Source organism: Phyllobates terribilis, unplaced genomic scaffold, assembly GCF_046119375.1.
Source record: "Phyllobates terribilis strain yellow unplaced genomic scaffold, ASM4611937v1 Scaffold_4__5_contigs__length_816908805, whole genome shotgun sequence".
Taxonomy (NCBI): domain Eukaryota; kingdom Metazoa; phylum Chordata; class Amphibia; order Anura; family Dendrobatidae; genus Phyllobates; species Phyllobates terribilis.
Window position 1 is genome coordinate 374,229,167 of NW_027362764.1, and position 16,085 is coordinate 374,245,251.

Consider the following 16,085-nt stretch of genomic DNA (forward strand, 5'->3'; position numbering starts at 1 on the left):
TATACACACTTTTGTTGTCCAAGTATAAAACGGACTGCGCACTGACCAATCTAATTCAGGAGGCTGTTCAGATGAGAGTTTTCCATGTGTGAAAAATTGCAGCTGCATTAGTCTGTTGGATGAGACTCGCCTAATCAAGTTTAAGGGTCATCCACATAGCATACAACTTTTATGGATATATTCGCAATGCTAAACATAGGAAACTATATTTGGTTATGTACATTATAAAATGCAGGTGATGCAATATGGATGCCATTCAGACATAAAATACGGGTACATGGATGACAATACGAATGAAAATTGTTTTAAGTTTTCTGGATGAAAATCGGATGATTTGTCATATCCTTTTCTGCACTTGGCTAAAGGGCGCAAAATAAAAAAGCTTTCAACTAAAATACAATTGTTGTCTTAACCAGACTGTTAGATCACCTCTAACCTACTCAGCTGCTGGTTTCTATCAAACAAAATTGTAATTTATATTTTATTAAATATTAAACCAGCGATAAAATAAAGAATTGAGGGATTAGTGATAAACTGTCAGAGTTCCAGCAATGAGAATGTTAGGTTTTTGTCCTATGCCTAGATGAACAGTACAATTTATTACAGTAAAAAAATATTCTATGAAACTCAGTCTTTTAAAAATGTTTTAATTGTTCTCTTGTTCAGTGAGATATTGATTAAAACCTTAAGTTTCAGAGGGGGTGTACTCACTTATGCTGAACACTATGTATGTATATATATATATATACACAGTGTATATAAACATATGCATGTATACACTCACATATACAGTATATATATATACAATGTATTTGTACTATGTATATATTGTAAGAGGGCCGCCGGACATGTCCTTTAGGGGAGATATGTGTCGCTGAGGTTGGCAGCTTCAGTGATGTGAAACCGGGAAAGCATGGTCCAGCACACATAGTGCTGAGAGGGTTAATAGGGCGTATCAGGGCCATTTTTTTCGAGCAGTCATAAGAGATGGGGGGGTTTGGCTGCTCACATATCCCCACCCCAGGGCATGTGTATAAAATGGTGACCAAGTGTCTCATTCAGTGCCTGTGGCTGGAGGTGTGGAGACCTCCAGAGTGTTTGTGCCGAAAAGGACACTGACCGTGAGCGGGCGAACCCGCCATATTGTATGGATTGTTTATTTTCTGTTTTTGTTACACTGTGCCGGACAAGGCTTTCTTTTGTTTTTCTGAAAGTGCAGTTTATGTAGCATAATAAACCTGCCTTGGACATTTTAAAGAGACAGTGTCCTGTGCCTGCCTCAAAAGCGGCTGAGTGAGTACATAAACCCTAAAATTGGTGCTAGACGCACCGGCATGAATCACAAGAGGCAGTGTGACTGCTACAGAAAACCATGTATGTCCTGGGTGAAGGCCGCCAAACAGCAAGCATCATCCGGCAATATGGAGGAGCTGATAAAGCAACTGGTGCAGGCCAACCTCCAACAGCAGCAGCAGTGGCAACAGCAGGCGCAGCAGCAGCAGTGGCAACAGCAGCAGATGCAACAACTTCAGCACTAGCAGCAGATGGAGCTCCTAGCCGAGGTGATCCGTGGCAGGGCAACCGCCCCACCCCCAACTCCAGGTGATGACTCTCACGTAAGGAAAACAGTAAGAAGATGACCCCAGGTGATGACGTCGAGGCGTTCTTGACGGTAAGAAGAGCGGGTGGCAGAGCGGGAGAAATTGCCTCCGGAGCAGTGGGCAGAGGTTTTGGCGCCATATTTGACAGGTGATCCGCAGAAAGCCTATTATGACTTGGCCTTGTAGGACACAAAGGAGTAAGCCAAACTAAAAACTGAGATTTTGGCGTGCTTTGGAGTGACTCTGACTGTCAGGATGCAACGGGTGTACCACTGGGCCTATTGCAGTGACAAACCTCCCCGGACCCAAATGCTCGACCTCCTACACCTCGTCCAAAAATGGTTGCAACCTGAATCTTCCTCCCAGCACAGATGGTGGAGAAGGTCGTCATGGACAGGTTCATACACTCCCTTCCGAGGTTGGTGCAATCCTGGGTTGCCCAGGGGGATCCCCGTAATGCTGATGACCTGGTGGGGGTTGGTGGAAAGGTACTAGGTGGTAGATAGTGCCTTGGGGAAGTCAGTTGTCGTAGCATCTCCCTACTGGAGTTCCCAAAAGGGGGTGGACACCCAAAAGAGGGGAACTAGAGTCACGTCTGGGGGGTGTCCTTGAGCCCAGGAGGGGTCGGAGTTGCTGCAAAGGTCCCGCCCAATAATATAGTATGCTGGAGATGTCATACCCCAGGTCACATAGCCGCCCGTTGCACCATGACCAACGAGCCAATGGACTGCAGCGCAGGACGGCGCTGTTCGTACTTTGCATATCCTGCCTGCAGTGCTGTTCCTCAACTAGGCGAGGGACCACAAGCATGCTCTGCATTGGTAAATGGAGTGCAAGTGACTGCTCTATTAGACTCGGGGAGTTTATTAACCCTAGTGTGGGCCGCAGTTCCTCATCAACTGATTCCGGGGAAAAAGGTCAGCGTCTGTTGTATCCATGGGGACGCTAAGGACTACCCTGTGGCCCGAGTAGTCATAGATACAAACTGTGGTGCCGAGGCCCATGAGGTGGGAGTAGTCAAGGACCTGTTGCACCCTGTGATAATAGGGCGGGACTTTGCATTGTTTTGGGACTTGTGGGAGAAAGGGAGGAAGCCAGGTTTTCCAGACAACAACTAGGTTGCTCCGGATGAAACCTCGTCACAGGCCGCCACCGCCAGTTTTCCTTTGTGTGTGCTTGTTGGGGATGAGGATGAGGCAGCATCCCCGGAGGCCAACATCCCTGAGCTAGAGGTGTCCGTGGGAAACTTTGGAACCACCCAGCTCAGAGACTTGACTCTAAAAGGGACATTTGATAATGTCACTGTCCTCAATGGTGTTGCTCAGGAGCCGGGGGCTGACACCCGATATCCGCACTTCGCCGTAAATGGGGAGTTGTTATATCGGGTCACCAAGCTCAGAGGGGAGGTAATCGAGTTGTTAGGCTATGTGCCCACGATGCAGAAATGCTGCATATTTTTTCCGCTTCTCCCTGGCAGGAAAAATGCATGCGGATTTTACATGCATTTTTCCCGCCAGGTAGAAGCGTTTGTCAATCGTTTTTGCATGCATTTCTGCATGCGGGTTATCAAGCGCTTTTCCAAGCGATTTTAGCATCACTTGGAAAAGTGCTTGACAACTTGTTCACAATATATAAATCCGTGCAACCGGCATGGATTTATAATAGTGTGACCACGTTAGTTAAAAAAAAAAAAGAATAAGAATGGTAAAAAATATAAAAAAAAATATTATACTTACCTTCAGATGTCCTCCCGATGTTTTCTCTGCTGCGTCCGGTCTCTAGCACTGCTCGCGATAGTGTGAAGGACCTGCGGTGACGTCATTGAGTCATGTGACAGTTCACATGACTCAATGACGCCATTGCAGGTCCTTCACAACACCGCAACCCATAGAGCAGACCAGACAAAGGGGAGAAAACACCGGGAGGACATCTGGAGGTAAGTATAATCTTTATTTTTTATTTTAAATTCTTTTTTTTACAGTTTCTATGGTACCAAGGTCTGGATGAGAGTCTCCTCTCCTCCAGACCTGGGTACCATCCGCACATTGAACCGTGTGATATCTGCTTGTGCACATGTAGTGATGCGGATGTCACGCGGTCCAATGCAAGTCAATGGCGGCGATTACGCTGCGTGTCCGCAAAATTAATGGAAATGCTGCGGATTATTGAGCGCAGCATAAATGCTGCGGAAAAATCCGCAGCATGGGCATTGACATTGCGGCTTGTCATTGGGGACCATGGCGGACGGATTACCAAGCGTTTCCGCTGCGTAAATTCCGCAGCATAAACGCTTGGAAAATGCTTTGTGGGCACGCAGCCTTACTAGTGCCAGGGCCGTACAGGCGCAGGGTGTTAGATATGGCCCATACACATGTGTTAGGTGGTCATCTGGGGGTCGAAAAAACCCAGGAAAGGATCCTCCAGAGGTTCTATTGGCCCGGTTGTCACCGAGAAGTTGTACATTTTTGTAGGTCATGTCCCACCGGCCAGCTGACCTCCCCGGCAGCCCACTTCCGTAGCCCCTTAGTGCCGTTGCCAATTATTGAGGTGCCATTTGATCGCATAGCCATGGATCTAGTGGGACCCCTGGTCAAGTCCGCCAGAGGACATCAGTATATCCTGGTGGTATTGGACTATGCTACACGGTATCCGGAGGACGTGCCACTACGTAACGCCTCTGCCAAATGTATAGCCCGAGAGTTGGTCCACATCTTCACTAGAATGGGGTTGCCTAAGGAGATCCTCACAGACCAAGGGACCCCATGTATGTCACAGGTGATGAGGGAGTTGTGAAAAACCCTGCAAATCACACAACTCAGGACCTCAGTCTACCACCCCAGACAGATAGCTTAGTGGAGAGGTTCAATAAAACCCTGAAAGCCATGTTAAAGAAGGTAGTAAAGAAAGATGGCTGGGACTAGGACTGTCTACTACCTTACCTTCTGTTCTCTATTAGAGAAGTCCCGCAGGCCTCTACTTTGCTCTCCCCATTTGAAATGTTGTATAGCCGACACCCCCGTGGACTCCTGGACGTGGCAAAGGAGACCTGGGAGGTGGAGTCTACACCCTACAAGAGTGTAATCAAACATGTGGCCCAGATGCAAGAGAGGATGGCAGAGGTGATGCCTATTGTGAAAGAACACCTCCTCAAAGCACAAGAGGCACAGTCGAGAGTGTACAATAGATCAGCGAGGGTGAGACATTTCAACCCTGGGGATCGGGTACTAGTGCTGGTACCTACAGTGGAGAGCAAGTTACTGGCCAAGTGGCAGGACCCCTATGAAGTGGTTGAAAAGGTTGGTGACGTCAACTATAGGGTCCACCAACCAGGGAGAAGGAAGCTCTACCAGGTGTACCACGTCAACCACATTAAGCCGTGGCGAGACAGGGAGCCTGTGGAAGCTCCGTGTTTGATAACAAAGACTGAAAGCAATGTAGAGGAAGTCAAGGTAGCAGAGTCGCTGTCAGGTGCCCAGAAGCAACAATGCCGGGAGTTGATACAGCAGAACAAGGACCTATTCTCGGATCTACCGGGCTGTACACAGGTCATAGAGCATGAGGTACTTACGGAGCCGCATGTCCGAGTGAATATGAAGCAATATCGGATTCCTGAAGCCTGCTGAGAAGTGATCTCGAAGGAGGTGAAGCGCATGCTGAATCTGGGGGTCATCAAAGAGTCTAAGAGTGGCTGGTCCAGTCCCATAGTCTTAGTGCCGAAACCAGATGGAGAGTGGCGCTTCTGCAATGACTATAGGAAACTGAATGAGGTCTCCAAGTTTGATTCGTACCCAATGCTCAGGGTAGATGAACTAATTGAGAGGCTAGGGCCAGCCTGGTACATCACCACCCTTGACCTCACAAAAGGGTATTGGCCCAAGAGGCCAAGGAGAAGACTGCCTTTTCAACACCAGATGGGTTTTTCCAATACACCAGAATGCCGTTTGGGTTGCAAGGAGCACCAGATACCTTACAGAGAGCCATGGACCGGATCCCAGCTCTCCACAGGTAGTATGCAGCGGCCTACCTGGATGATATTGTGATCTACAGCCAGGATTGGGGTAGCCATCTGAGTAAAGTCCAGGCGATACTCAATGTTCTTTGGAAGGCGGGGTTTTCCATCAACCCGAGGAAATGTGCCTTGGGCATGGAGAAAGCCAAGTATTTGGGCAATGTCATAGGCAGAGGTGTGATCAAGCCTCAAATAAATAAAATTGACGCGATCCAGGGTTGGCCACAACCTCTCTCAAACAGGCAGGTCAGAGCGTCCCTGGGCATTGTGGACTACTACCACTGCTTCATCCCCAACTTCGCCATGGTAGCCGCCCCTTTGACAGACCTCCTAAAAGGGACAAAGTCATTTATGGCTAAGTGGACTCCAGAAGCAGAGACGGCTTTCCAGGAACTAAAGCAGGCTCTGTGTAAACAGCCAGTGCTGGTGGCTCCGGATTTCTCAAGAGAGTTTGTGGTCCAGATGGACGCATCAGATGTCGGACTGGGTGCTGTCCTATCTCAAGAGGTGAACGGGGAGGAGCACCCCATAATGTATTTAAGCCGGAAGCAGACATCTTGTGAGAGAAATTACTCCATAGTGGAGAAGGAATGTTTGGCCATCAAGTGGGCCCTGGACACCCTAAGGTACTATCTCTTAGGCAGGAAGTTCAGACTGGTATCAGACCATGCCCCACTAAGATGGATGAGCGAGAAAAAAGGGAACAATGCTCGAGTGACCAGGTGGTTCCTAGCCCTTCAGGATTTTAGCCTCCGTGTAGAGCATAAGGATGGGAAACTGCATGCAAATGCAGATGCATTGTCGAGGGTCCACTGTTTATTAGCGGAAGGTGCCAAGCCCCCCGGCTTTGGGCAGAGGAGGGGTGGAGGGTATATAAGAGGCCCGCCGGAAATGTCCTTGAGGGGAGATATGTGTCGCTGAGGTTGGCAGCTTCAGTGATGTGAAACCGGGAAAGCATGGTCCAGCACACATAGTGCTGAGACGGTTAATAGGGCGTATCAGGGCCGGTAATTTCGAGCAATCATAAGAGATGAGGGGGATTGGCTGCTCACATATCCCAACCCCAGGGCGTGTGTATAAAGTGAAGACCAAGTGTCTCATTCAGTGTCTGTGGCTGGAGGTGTGGAGACCTCCAAAGTGTTTGTGCCCAAAAGGACACTGACCGTGAGCGGGCGAACCTGCCATATTGTATGCACTGTTTATTTTCTGTTACACTGTGCTGGACAAGGCTTGCTTTTGCTTTTCTGAAAGTGCAGTTTATGCAGCATAATAAACCTGCCTTGGACATTTTAAAGAGACAGTGTCCTGTGCCTACCTCAAGAGCGGCTGAGTGAGTACATAAACCCTACAATATATATATTTTAAATACATATACATTACATATACACACATTCAGTGTGTATCTATATATAGGTAAATATATATAGATACACGCTGAGTCTGTATATATATATCTAATATATATATACATATATACTATGTGTTTATGCATGTATTCCATATGTATTTGTATGTACACACACACACATATATATATATATATATATATATATATATATATATATATATATATATATATATGTATATATAGACACAGAGTATATACAGGTGCTTCTCCCTAAGTTAGAATATCATCAAAAAGTTAATTTATTTCAGTTCTTCAATACAAAAAGTGAAACTCATATTATATAGAGTCATTGCAAACAGAGTGATCTATTTCAAGTGTTTATTTCTGTTAATGTTGATGATTACGGCTTACAGCCAATGAAAACACAAAAGTCATTATCTCAGTAAATTAGAATAATTAACAAAAACACCTGCAAAGGCTTCCAAAGCGCCTAAAAAGGTCCTTTAGTCTGTTTCAGTATGCTCCACAATCATGGAGAAGACTGTTGACTTGACAGATGTCCAGAAGGCAGTCACTGACACACTCCACAAGGTCCCAGAGTTCCAATTTTCATTTGGAAATCAAGGTCCCAGAGTCTGGAGGAAGAGTGGAGAGGCACACAATCCAAGCTGCTTGAGGTCTAGTGTGAAGTTTCCACAATCAGTGATGGTTTGGGGAGCCATGTCATCTGCTGGTGTAGGTCCACTGTGTTTTATCAAGACCAAAATCAGCGCAGCCGTCTACCAGGAAATTTTTAGAGCACTTCATGCTTCCCTCTGCCGACAAGCTTTTTGGAGATGGAAATTTCATTCTCCAGCAGGACTTGGCACCTGTCCACATCCACACTGCCAAAAGTACCAATACCTGGTTTAAAAACAACAGTATCACGGTTCTTGATTGGCCAGCAAACTCGCCTGACCTTAACCCCATAGAGAATCTATGGGGTATTGTCAAGAGGAAGATGAGAGACACCAGACCCAACAATGCAGACAAGCTGAAGGCTGCTATCAAACCAACCTGGACTTCCATAACACCTCAGCAGTGCCACAGGCTGATCACCTCCATGCCACGCCGCATTGATGCAGTAATTGAGGCAAAAGGAGCCCCGACCAAGTATTGAGAGTATTTACTGAACATACATTTCAGTAGGCCAACATTTTGGACACATTTTTCAAGTTGTTATAAAGTATTCTAATTTACAGAGATAATGACTTTTGTGTTTTCATTGGCTGTAAGCCATAATCATCAACATTAACAGAAATAAACACTTGAAATACATCACTCTGTTTGTAATGACTATATAATATATGAGTTTCACTTTTTGTATTGAAGAACTGAAATAAATTAACTTTTTGATGATATTCTAATTTAGTGAGTTGCACATATATATATATAGATAGATATACATACAGTACAGACCAAAAGTTTGGACACACCTTCTCATTTAAAGATTTTTCTGTATTTTCATGACAAAGAAAATTGTACATTTATACTGAAGGCATTAAAACTATGAATTAACACATGTGGAATTATATACTTAACAAAAAAGTGTGAAACAACTGAAAAAATGTATTATATTCTAGGTTCTTCAAAGCAGCCACCTTTTGCTTTGATGACTGCTTTGCACACTCTTGGCATTCTCTTGATGAGCTTCAAGAGGTAGTCACCGGAAATGATCTTCCAACAATCTTGAAGAAGTTCCCAGAGATGCTTAGCACTTGTTGGCCCTTTTGCCTTCACTCTGCAGTCCAGCTCACCCCAAACCATCTCGATTGGGTTCAGGTCTGGTGACTGTGGAGGCCAGGTCATCTGGCGTAGCACCCCATCACTCTCCTTCTTGGTCAAATAGCCCTTACACAGTCTGGAGGTGTGTTTGTGGTCATTGTCCTGTTGAAAAATAAATGATGGTCCAACTAAATGCAAACCGGATGGAATAGCATGCCGCTGCAAGATGCTGTGGTAGCCATGCTGGTTCAGTATGCCTTCAATTTTGAATAAATCCCCCACAGTGTCACCAGCAAAGCACCCCCACACCATCACACCTCCTCCTCCTTGCTTCATAGTGGGAACCAGGCATGTAGAGTCCATCCGTTCACCTTTTCTGCGCCGCACAAAGACACTGTGGTTGGAACCAAAGATCTCAAATTTGGACTCATCAGACCAAAGCACAGATTTCCACTGGTCTGATGTCCATTCCTTATGTTCTTTAGCCCAAACAAGTCTCTTCTGCTTGTTGCCTGTCCTTAGCAGTGGTTTCCTAGCAGCTATTTTACCATGAAGGCCTGCTGCACAAAGTCTCCTCTTAACAGTTGTTGTAGAGATGTGTCTGCTGCGAGAATTCTGTGTGGCATTGACCTGGTCTCTAATCTGAGCTGCTGTTAACCTGCGATTTCTGAGGCTGGTGACTCGGATAAACTGATCCTCAGAAGCAGAGGTGACTCTTGGTCTTCCTTTCCTGGGGCGGTCCTCATGTGAGCCAGTTTCTTTGTAGCGCTTGATGGTTTTTGCAACTGCACTTGGGGACACTTTCAAAGTTTGCCCAATTTTTCGCACTGACTGACCTTCATTTCTTAAAGTAATGATGGCCACTCGTCTTTCTTTACTTAGCTGCTTTTTTCTTGCCATAATACAAATTTGAACAGTCTATTCAGTAGGACTATCAGCTGTGTATCCACCTGACTTCTGCACAACACAAATGATGGTCCCAACCCCATTTATAAGGCAAGAAATCCCACTTATTAAACCTGACAGGGCACACCTGTGAAGTGAAAACCATTTCCGGTGACTACCTCTTGAAGCTCATCAAGAGAATGCCAAGAGTGTGCAAAAGCAGTCATCAAAGCAAAAGGTGGCTACTTTGAAGAACCTAGAATATAAGACATATTTTCAGTTGTTTCACACTTTTTTGTTAAGTATATAATTCCACATGTGCTAATTCATAGTTTTGATGCCTTCAGTGTGAATGTACAATTTTCAAAGTCATGAAAATACAGAAAAATCTTTAAATGAGTTGTATCCAAACTTTTGGTCTGTACTGTATCTATCTATCTATCTATCTATCTATCTATCTATCTATCTATCTATATATATATATATACATATATACACTGCTCCAAAAAATAGAGGGAACACTTAAACAACAGAACATAACTCCAAGTAGATCAAACTTCTGTGAAATCAAACTGTCCACTGATTGCAACACTGATTGACAATCAATTTCACATGCTGTTGTGCAAATGGAATAGACAATAGATGGAAATTATTGGCAATTATCAAGACACTCTCAATAAAGGAGTGGTTCTGCAGGTGGGGACCACAGACCACATCTCAGTAAAAATGCTTTCAGGCTGATGTTTTGGTCACTTTTGAATGTTGGTTGTGCTTTCACACTCGTGGTAGCATGAGACGGACTCTACAACCCCAGAAGTTGCTCAGGTAGTGCAGCTTATCCAGGATGGCACATCAATGTGAGCTGTGGCAAGAAGGTTTGCTGTGTCTGTCAGCGTAGTGTCCAGAGGAGGAGCTACCAGGAGACAGGCCAGTACACCAGGAGATGTGGAGGGGGCCATAGGAGGACAACAACCCAGCAGTAGGACCGCTACCTCCGCCTTTGTGCAAGGAGGAACAGGAGGAGCACTGCCAGAGCCCTGCAAAATGACCTCCAGCAGGCCACAAATGTGCAAGTGTCTGCACAGACAGTTAGAAACCGACTCCATGAGGGTGGTATGAGGGCCCGACGTCCACAGATGGGGGTTGTGCTCACAGCCCAACACCGTGCAGGACGCTTGGTATTGGCGACAGAACACTAGGATTAGCAAAGTCGCCACTGGCGCCCTGTGCTCTTCACAGATGAACGCAGGTTCACACTGAGCACATGTGACTGATGTGACAGAGTCTGGAGACGCCGTGGAGACCAATCTGCTGCCTGCAACATCCTTCAGCATGACCGCTTTGGCAGTGGGTCAGTAATGGTGTGGAGTGGCATTTCTTTGGAGGGCCGCACAGACCTCCATGTGCTCGCCAGAGGTAGCTTGACTGCCATTAGCTACCGAGACGAGATCCTCAGACCCCTTGTGAGACCATATGCTGGTGCGGTTAGCCCTGGGTTTCTCCTAATGCAGGACAATGCCAGACCTCATGTGGCTGGAGTGTGTCAGCAGTTCCTGCAAGATGAAGGCATTGAAGTTATGGACTGGCCTGCCTGTTCCCCAGACCTGAATCCGATTGAGCACATCATGGGACATCATGTCTCGCTCCATCCACCAATGTCACGTTGCACCACAGACTGTCCAGGAGTTGGCGGATGCTTTAGTTCAGGTCTGGGAGGAGATCCCACAGGAGACCATCCGCAATCTCATCAGGTGCATGCCCAGGCGTTGTAGGGAGGTCATACAGGCACGTGGAGGCCGCACACAATAGTGAGCCTCATTTTGACTTGTTTTAAGGACATTACATCAAAGTTGAATCAGCCTTTAGTGTGTTTTTCCACTTTAATTTTGGGGGTGACTCCAAATCCAAGCCTACATTGGTTGATAAATTTGATTTCCATTGATGATTTTTGTGTGATTTTGTTGTCAGCACATTCAACTTTGTACAGAACAAAGTATTGAATGAGAATATTTCATTCATTCAGATCTAGGATGTGTTATTTGAGTGTTCCCTTTACTTTTTTGAGCAGTGTATATACATATACATACATATACATACACACACAGAGAGCATGTAAACATTATACATATATACAAAGATAGGTACATAAATACCCCCCCCCCCCCTATATACATACAGTACAGTCCAAAAGTTTGGACACACCTTCTCATTTAAAGATTTTTCTGTATTTTCATGATTTTGAAAATTGTACATTCACACTGAAGGCATCAAAACTCTGAATTAACACATGTGGAATTATATACTTGACAAAAAAGTGTGAAACAACTGAAAATATGTCTTATATTCTAGGTTCTTCAAAGTAGCCACCTTTTGCTTTGATGACTGCTTTGATGAGTGTAAATGTACAATTTTCATAGTCATGAAAATACGGAAAAATCTTTAAATGAGAAGGTGTGTCCGAACTTTTGGTCTGTACTGTAGTACATTATATTCATACATATGAGAAGCCCCCTATCTCACTAATACTCAGCATCAGGTCCTAAGCCCCTTTGTATCTCATGTAGATTCCATCCTCCTAATGTGCACAGAGATTCCTCAGCTCCTGCACTGCCTGCACTATTCCTGCTCCTTGGGCTAATAGTGTGCAGGATTTGGGCAATCAAGGGAGGGAGAACATCCGTCATGTCTCCACCAGCTCCCACACCTCACTGCTGTTCACCGTGTAGTCTGTCTGCCCCTATGTGGAAAACTACTGGTACATAATAGAAGGAGGAGAAGCTAGACAGGTATACACCCTGCAGGGCTATGTCTAATGTCCTTGCTGATTCAAAAACTTGTACCATTTTTATAACCTTCCACAGAATTTTTTGTTGCTCATTAAACTGTCAGACTACATTATAGTACACTTCATTGTATACATTAGGCAACCTAAATCCCTCAAGTATTGTATGTGAATCTGGCTTTGAGCCAGCCGTAGTAGTCAGTCATGGCTTTTAATTTAAACTGTTGTCTTTTTTCTTGCATTGTACTGTAGTAGCTTCCACTCATAAAGATAATAAATATCACAATTCCCCCTTGATATCACTATTTGCTATTTCTGTTCTACCACTCAGGAGCCGATTCATCAAAGTGTTTACACCAGAAAACTGGTGTAAAACACTTTGAAAATCGCAAAAATAGTTTGCTTTTTCATGCTACTTCTGGACAGCTCTGCCAAAATGGATGGAGCGTGGGTGGGAGGTGGTGGCACCAAGCCAATTCATCAAAGTTAGGGCTCATGCAGATGGCCACAGATTCTCTCATTCGAGAGGATTGGGCTCATTATGCAAATGACACTGATCAAACTCTAATCAGAATTTGCTCAGTGTCAGCATTGTGCAGTCTGATTCTCTCAGATGAGGACAGGATGGAGAAAAAAATTTCTCCATGTTCTCCATTGTGTCATCCGAATGCAGTCCAATATTTTTAATGGACTTATTGACTCGCATGGTGGACTGCATGCAGTCCAAATATCTGCTCACACTCGGACATGCAGCGATTCTTTTCCTCGGACAGGCTTTGTCCGAGGAAAAAATCGGCATTCTGTACAGCCCCATAGAAAATCATTGATCCGAGTGCGATGTGATGTTTTGTTGGATCACACTCAGAGAGCTAATAAGGTCGTCTGCATGAGCTCTTTGTGACTGACTGGAGTAACATTTCTGCGAGGCACACGGAGGCACATGCCACTGGGAAGATGCGCGCCTCTTAATAAATTTGGTGTATCCTACTCCAAAATGCCTCTTCGTTAAAATTGGCATATACAACACCAGTCTTAATGAATCGGCCCTTTAGATTTCATATCTCAGCTCTCTAAGGAGTGAAATAGTTTAATTAAAAGCATGAATTTAAGACCATTCATTTTGAGTAATTCTAAGACCTTTTCAGTGATGTATCTTGGATATGACTAAAGTCAGGGACTGTTTTAGCCAGTGGCATAACGATTGCAGTCGTAAAGGTTGCGACTGCGATCATGCCCATGTGGGTGATGGGCCCACCGACGCCAGCGCAAACTTCAACTGGCTGTGCTACCTCAGATGCACATTCAGCTGTAATGTATTGCAGCGCAGCGACCCATTGAGTCTGTGGGCTGCAATACATGCTGCAGGCTAATCACAGGCCAACAGCTGACATCGGCGTGCACAGGGGGCGCATGGCAGTGACGTCATGCACTCCCGTGGCTTGCATGCTGAAGTCCGCTGCCGGCTTCAGAAGAGGATGCCGTGCGGCAGGGGAGTGGATGGAAGGTGAGTAAAATCATATTTTTTTTCTATGCATTAAAGAACAGCGACAGAAAGGGGGGCATATATACCAGGATGGGCAATATATATACCAGGATGGGCCCAGGATAAGGGACATATATATCAGAATGGGAGATATATATACAAGAATGGAGCCAGAAAGGGAAACATATATATCAGGATGGAGGACATATATACCAGGATGGGGCCAGGATAAGAGACACATGTACCAGGATGAGGGACATATATATTAGGATGGACCCAGGATGGGGCACGCATATACCAGAAAAATGATGGGGGACATTACTACATAATGGGGGAAGAGGTGCAACTTGTATGTCATAATCGGATATAGAATGCTACAAGGGCCCATACATCTTACATCGGGGCCCATCGGACTCTAGTTACACCACTGGTTTTAGCTATCACTATAATTTAGAAGTATTCCTTATAGATATTAAACACACTCCTAAAAGTAATCCTATATCTGATTCTGTATAGTTATAGATTGAGTACAAAATAAATATTGTATCTACTATATTAACAAATGAGCAATCAATTAATGAAGACAGAACTGAAAGTAAATGAAGAAAATGGCTTGTTCACTGTATTATTATTTTACAGATTCAACTTATTATTAGGACCATTGGAATGTGAATTTTATATATTAATTCTGTCCCTGAAAATCCAGGCACCCATCAAAAGGATTTAGTTGAAAGATTGATGTAGTTGAACATCACATGCCTCCTTATGCTGCCAATTTTCTCATATCTGCACTGTTAATGGTAAAGCTAAATGTAATATCTATTTTGCAAAAGCAGATTTTTATAATAAGTTGGGAATGTAATTTCCAGCTTACAAATTAAATCTGTCTTGCTGTCTGGTCTTGTGTCATTTCATTAAAGTATACAGACAGACCTTTCCATTCCGAATTTGCAAATGCACTTCTAAAATACTGAGCTTATGGCTACGTTATGGTGACAGTATTCTTGTGGTAGAATAAAGTATACACCATGCTATATGCTACAGTGTTTGGTTATGTATTCCAAAGGCATAGTATTCACTTATAGTTTATAAAACCCATTGGACTGCACTATGGAAGTAACTACGATGTATTAAATATTACGTACTTTGCCTAAACCTTCACTATTTTAACTATCTTCAGCTAAACTGGATACTTTAAAAAATCCTATAAGACAGGGAAAATTTACAACTGGTAATTTGTGAGCTTACCTGGCATTAATAAGGTATTGTGCTAAGCTGATGTTTGCGGGAGATCCGGTAATCGTGACTTGTCTTTCTCCATTGCCTTCTGATGCGTTTGCAATTTTGATCTGTGCGCCGGACATTTGCCTGATTTCATTGATTTTGCTGCCTTGTCGACCAATTATGCAGCCTATTAACTGAAAGCCAGAAATAGTACGTCATTGGAAGTTTTTTAACAAGTAAGAATACAAGCAACCATGTTCATATGTGTCTGTATTAAAGAACATTTTTTTAATAAATAAAAAAATTGCAAGATATTGGCAATTTAGATACAGTCATCTTTAAGGTGCTTAATTGGGTTGTGAAAACCTGTTTGTTTCTTTTTAACCACTCTAAATGCTGTAAAATATTAAAATAAATTATAACAATACATAGCCAGTGATTGGCTAGCAATATGTGTGGATATATGTAGTATTTATGCTAAAAAACATAGGACAAGGCCAGCACTCCAATAGTCTTAAATTAATCTGCAGGAGCACATACACCATGGTCAATATACAGACACTAAGGGGGCTGACAGACGGCCGTATTTCTTGTGTGAGGATCGGATCGCAGTGCACGGACTGGCCTGGCACCTCTCCTGACTTGAGCCTGACAGCTGCATAGAAATACATCAATCTGTGACGCTCAGATCAGGAGAGGTGCCGGGCCAGTCCGTGCACTGCGATGCGATCCTCTCACGAGAAATACAGCCGTCTGGCTGCCCCCTTATACAAACACTACCCAGCTGCACTCTTCAATTAATGAACACATGAATTCAACCATCTACATTGATTTTAATACTAAAGGAATGCTGGCCTCGTCCTATGTTTTTCTGTATTGTGCATTGGGGAATGTGGCAACCTCCTGGCTAGTGCACCCTTATCCACCCATCTCACTTTTTTTAATTACCAAATGGGAAAAGGGGGCTGATTTGAATTCATATTTTATGG

At 44.3% G+C, this 16,085-nt stretch overlaps 1 protein-coding gene across 8 annotated transcripts in view; it reads right to left on the reverse strand.

The window, feature by feature from the left end:
* LOC141265411 (poly(rC)-binding protein 3-like) overlaps positions 1-16,085 on the reverse strand; it is a 1,492,220-nt gene that overhangs the window by 27,957 nt on the left and 1,448,178 nt on the right. For all 8 annotated transcript variants that reach the window (XM_073678474.1, XM_073678473.1, XM_073678467.1 and 5 more), the window contains one exon: positions 15,121-15,290. In XM_073678474.1, coding sequence (XP_073534575.1) covers positions 15,121-15,290 — 170 coding nt within the window. The remainder of the gene's footprint in view (positions 1-15,120; positions 15,291-16,085) is intronic.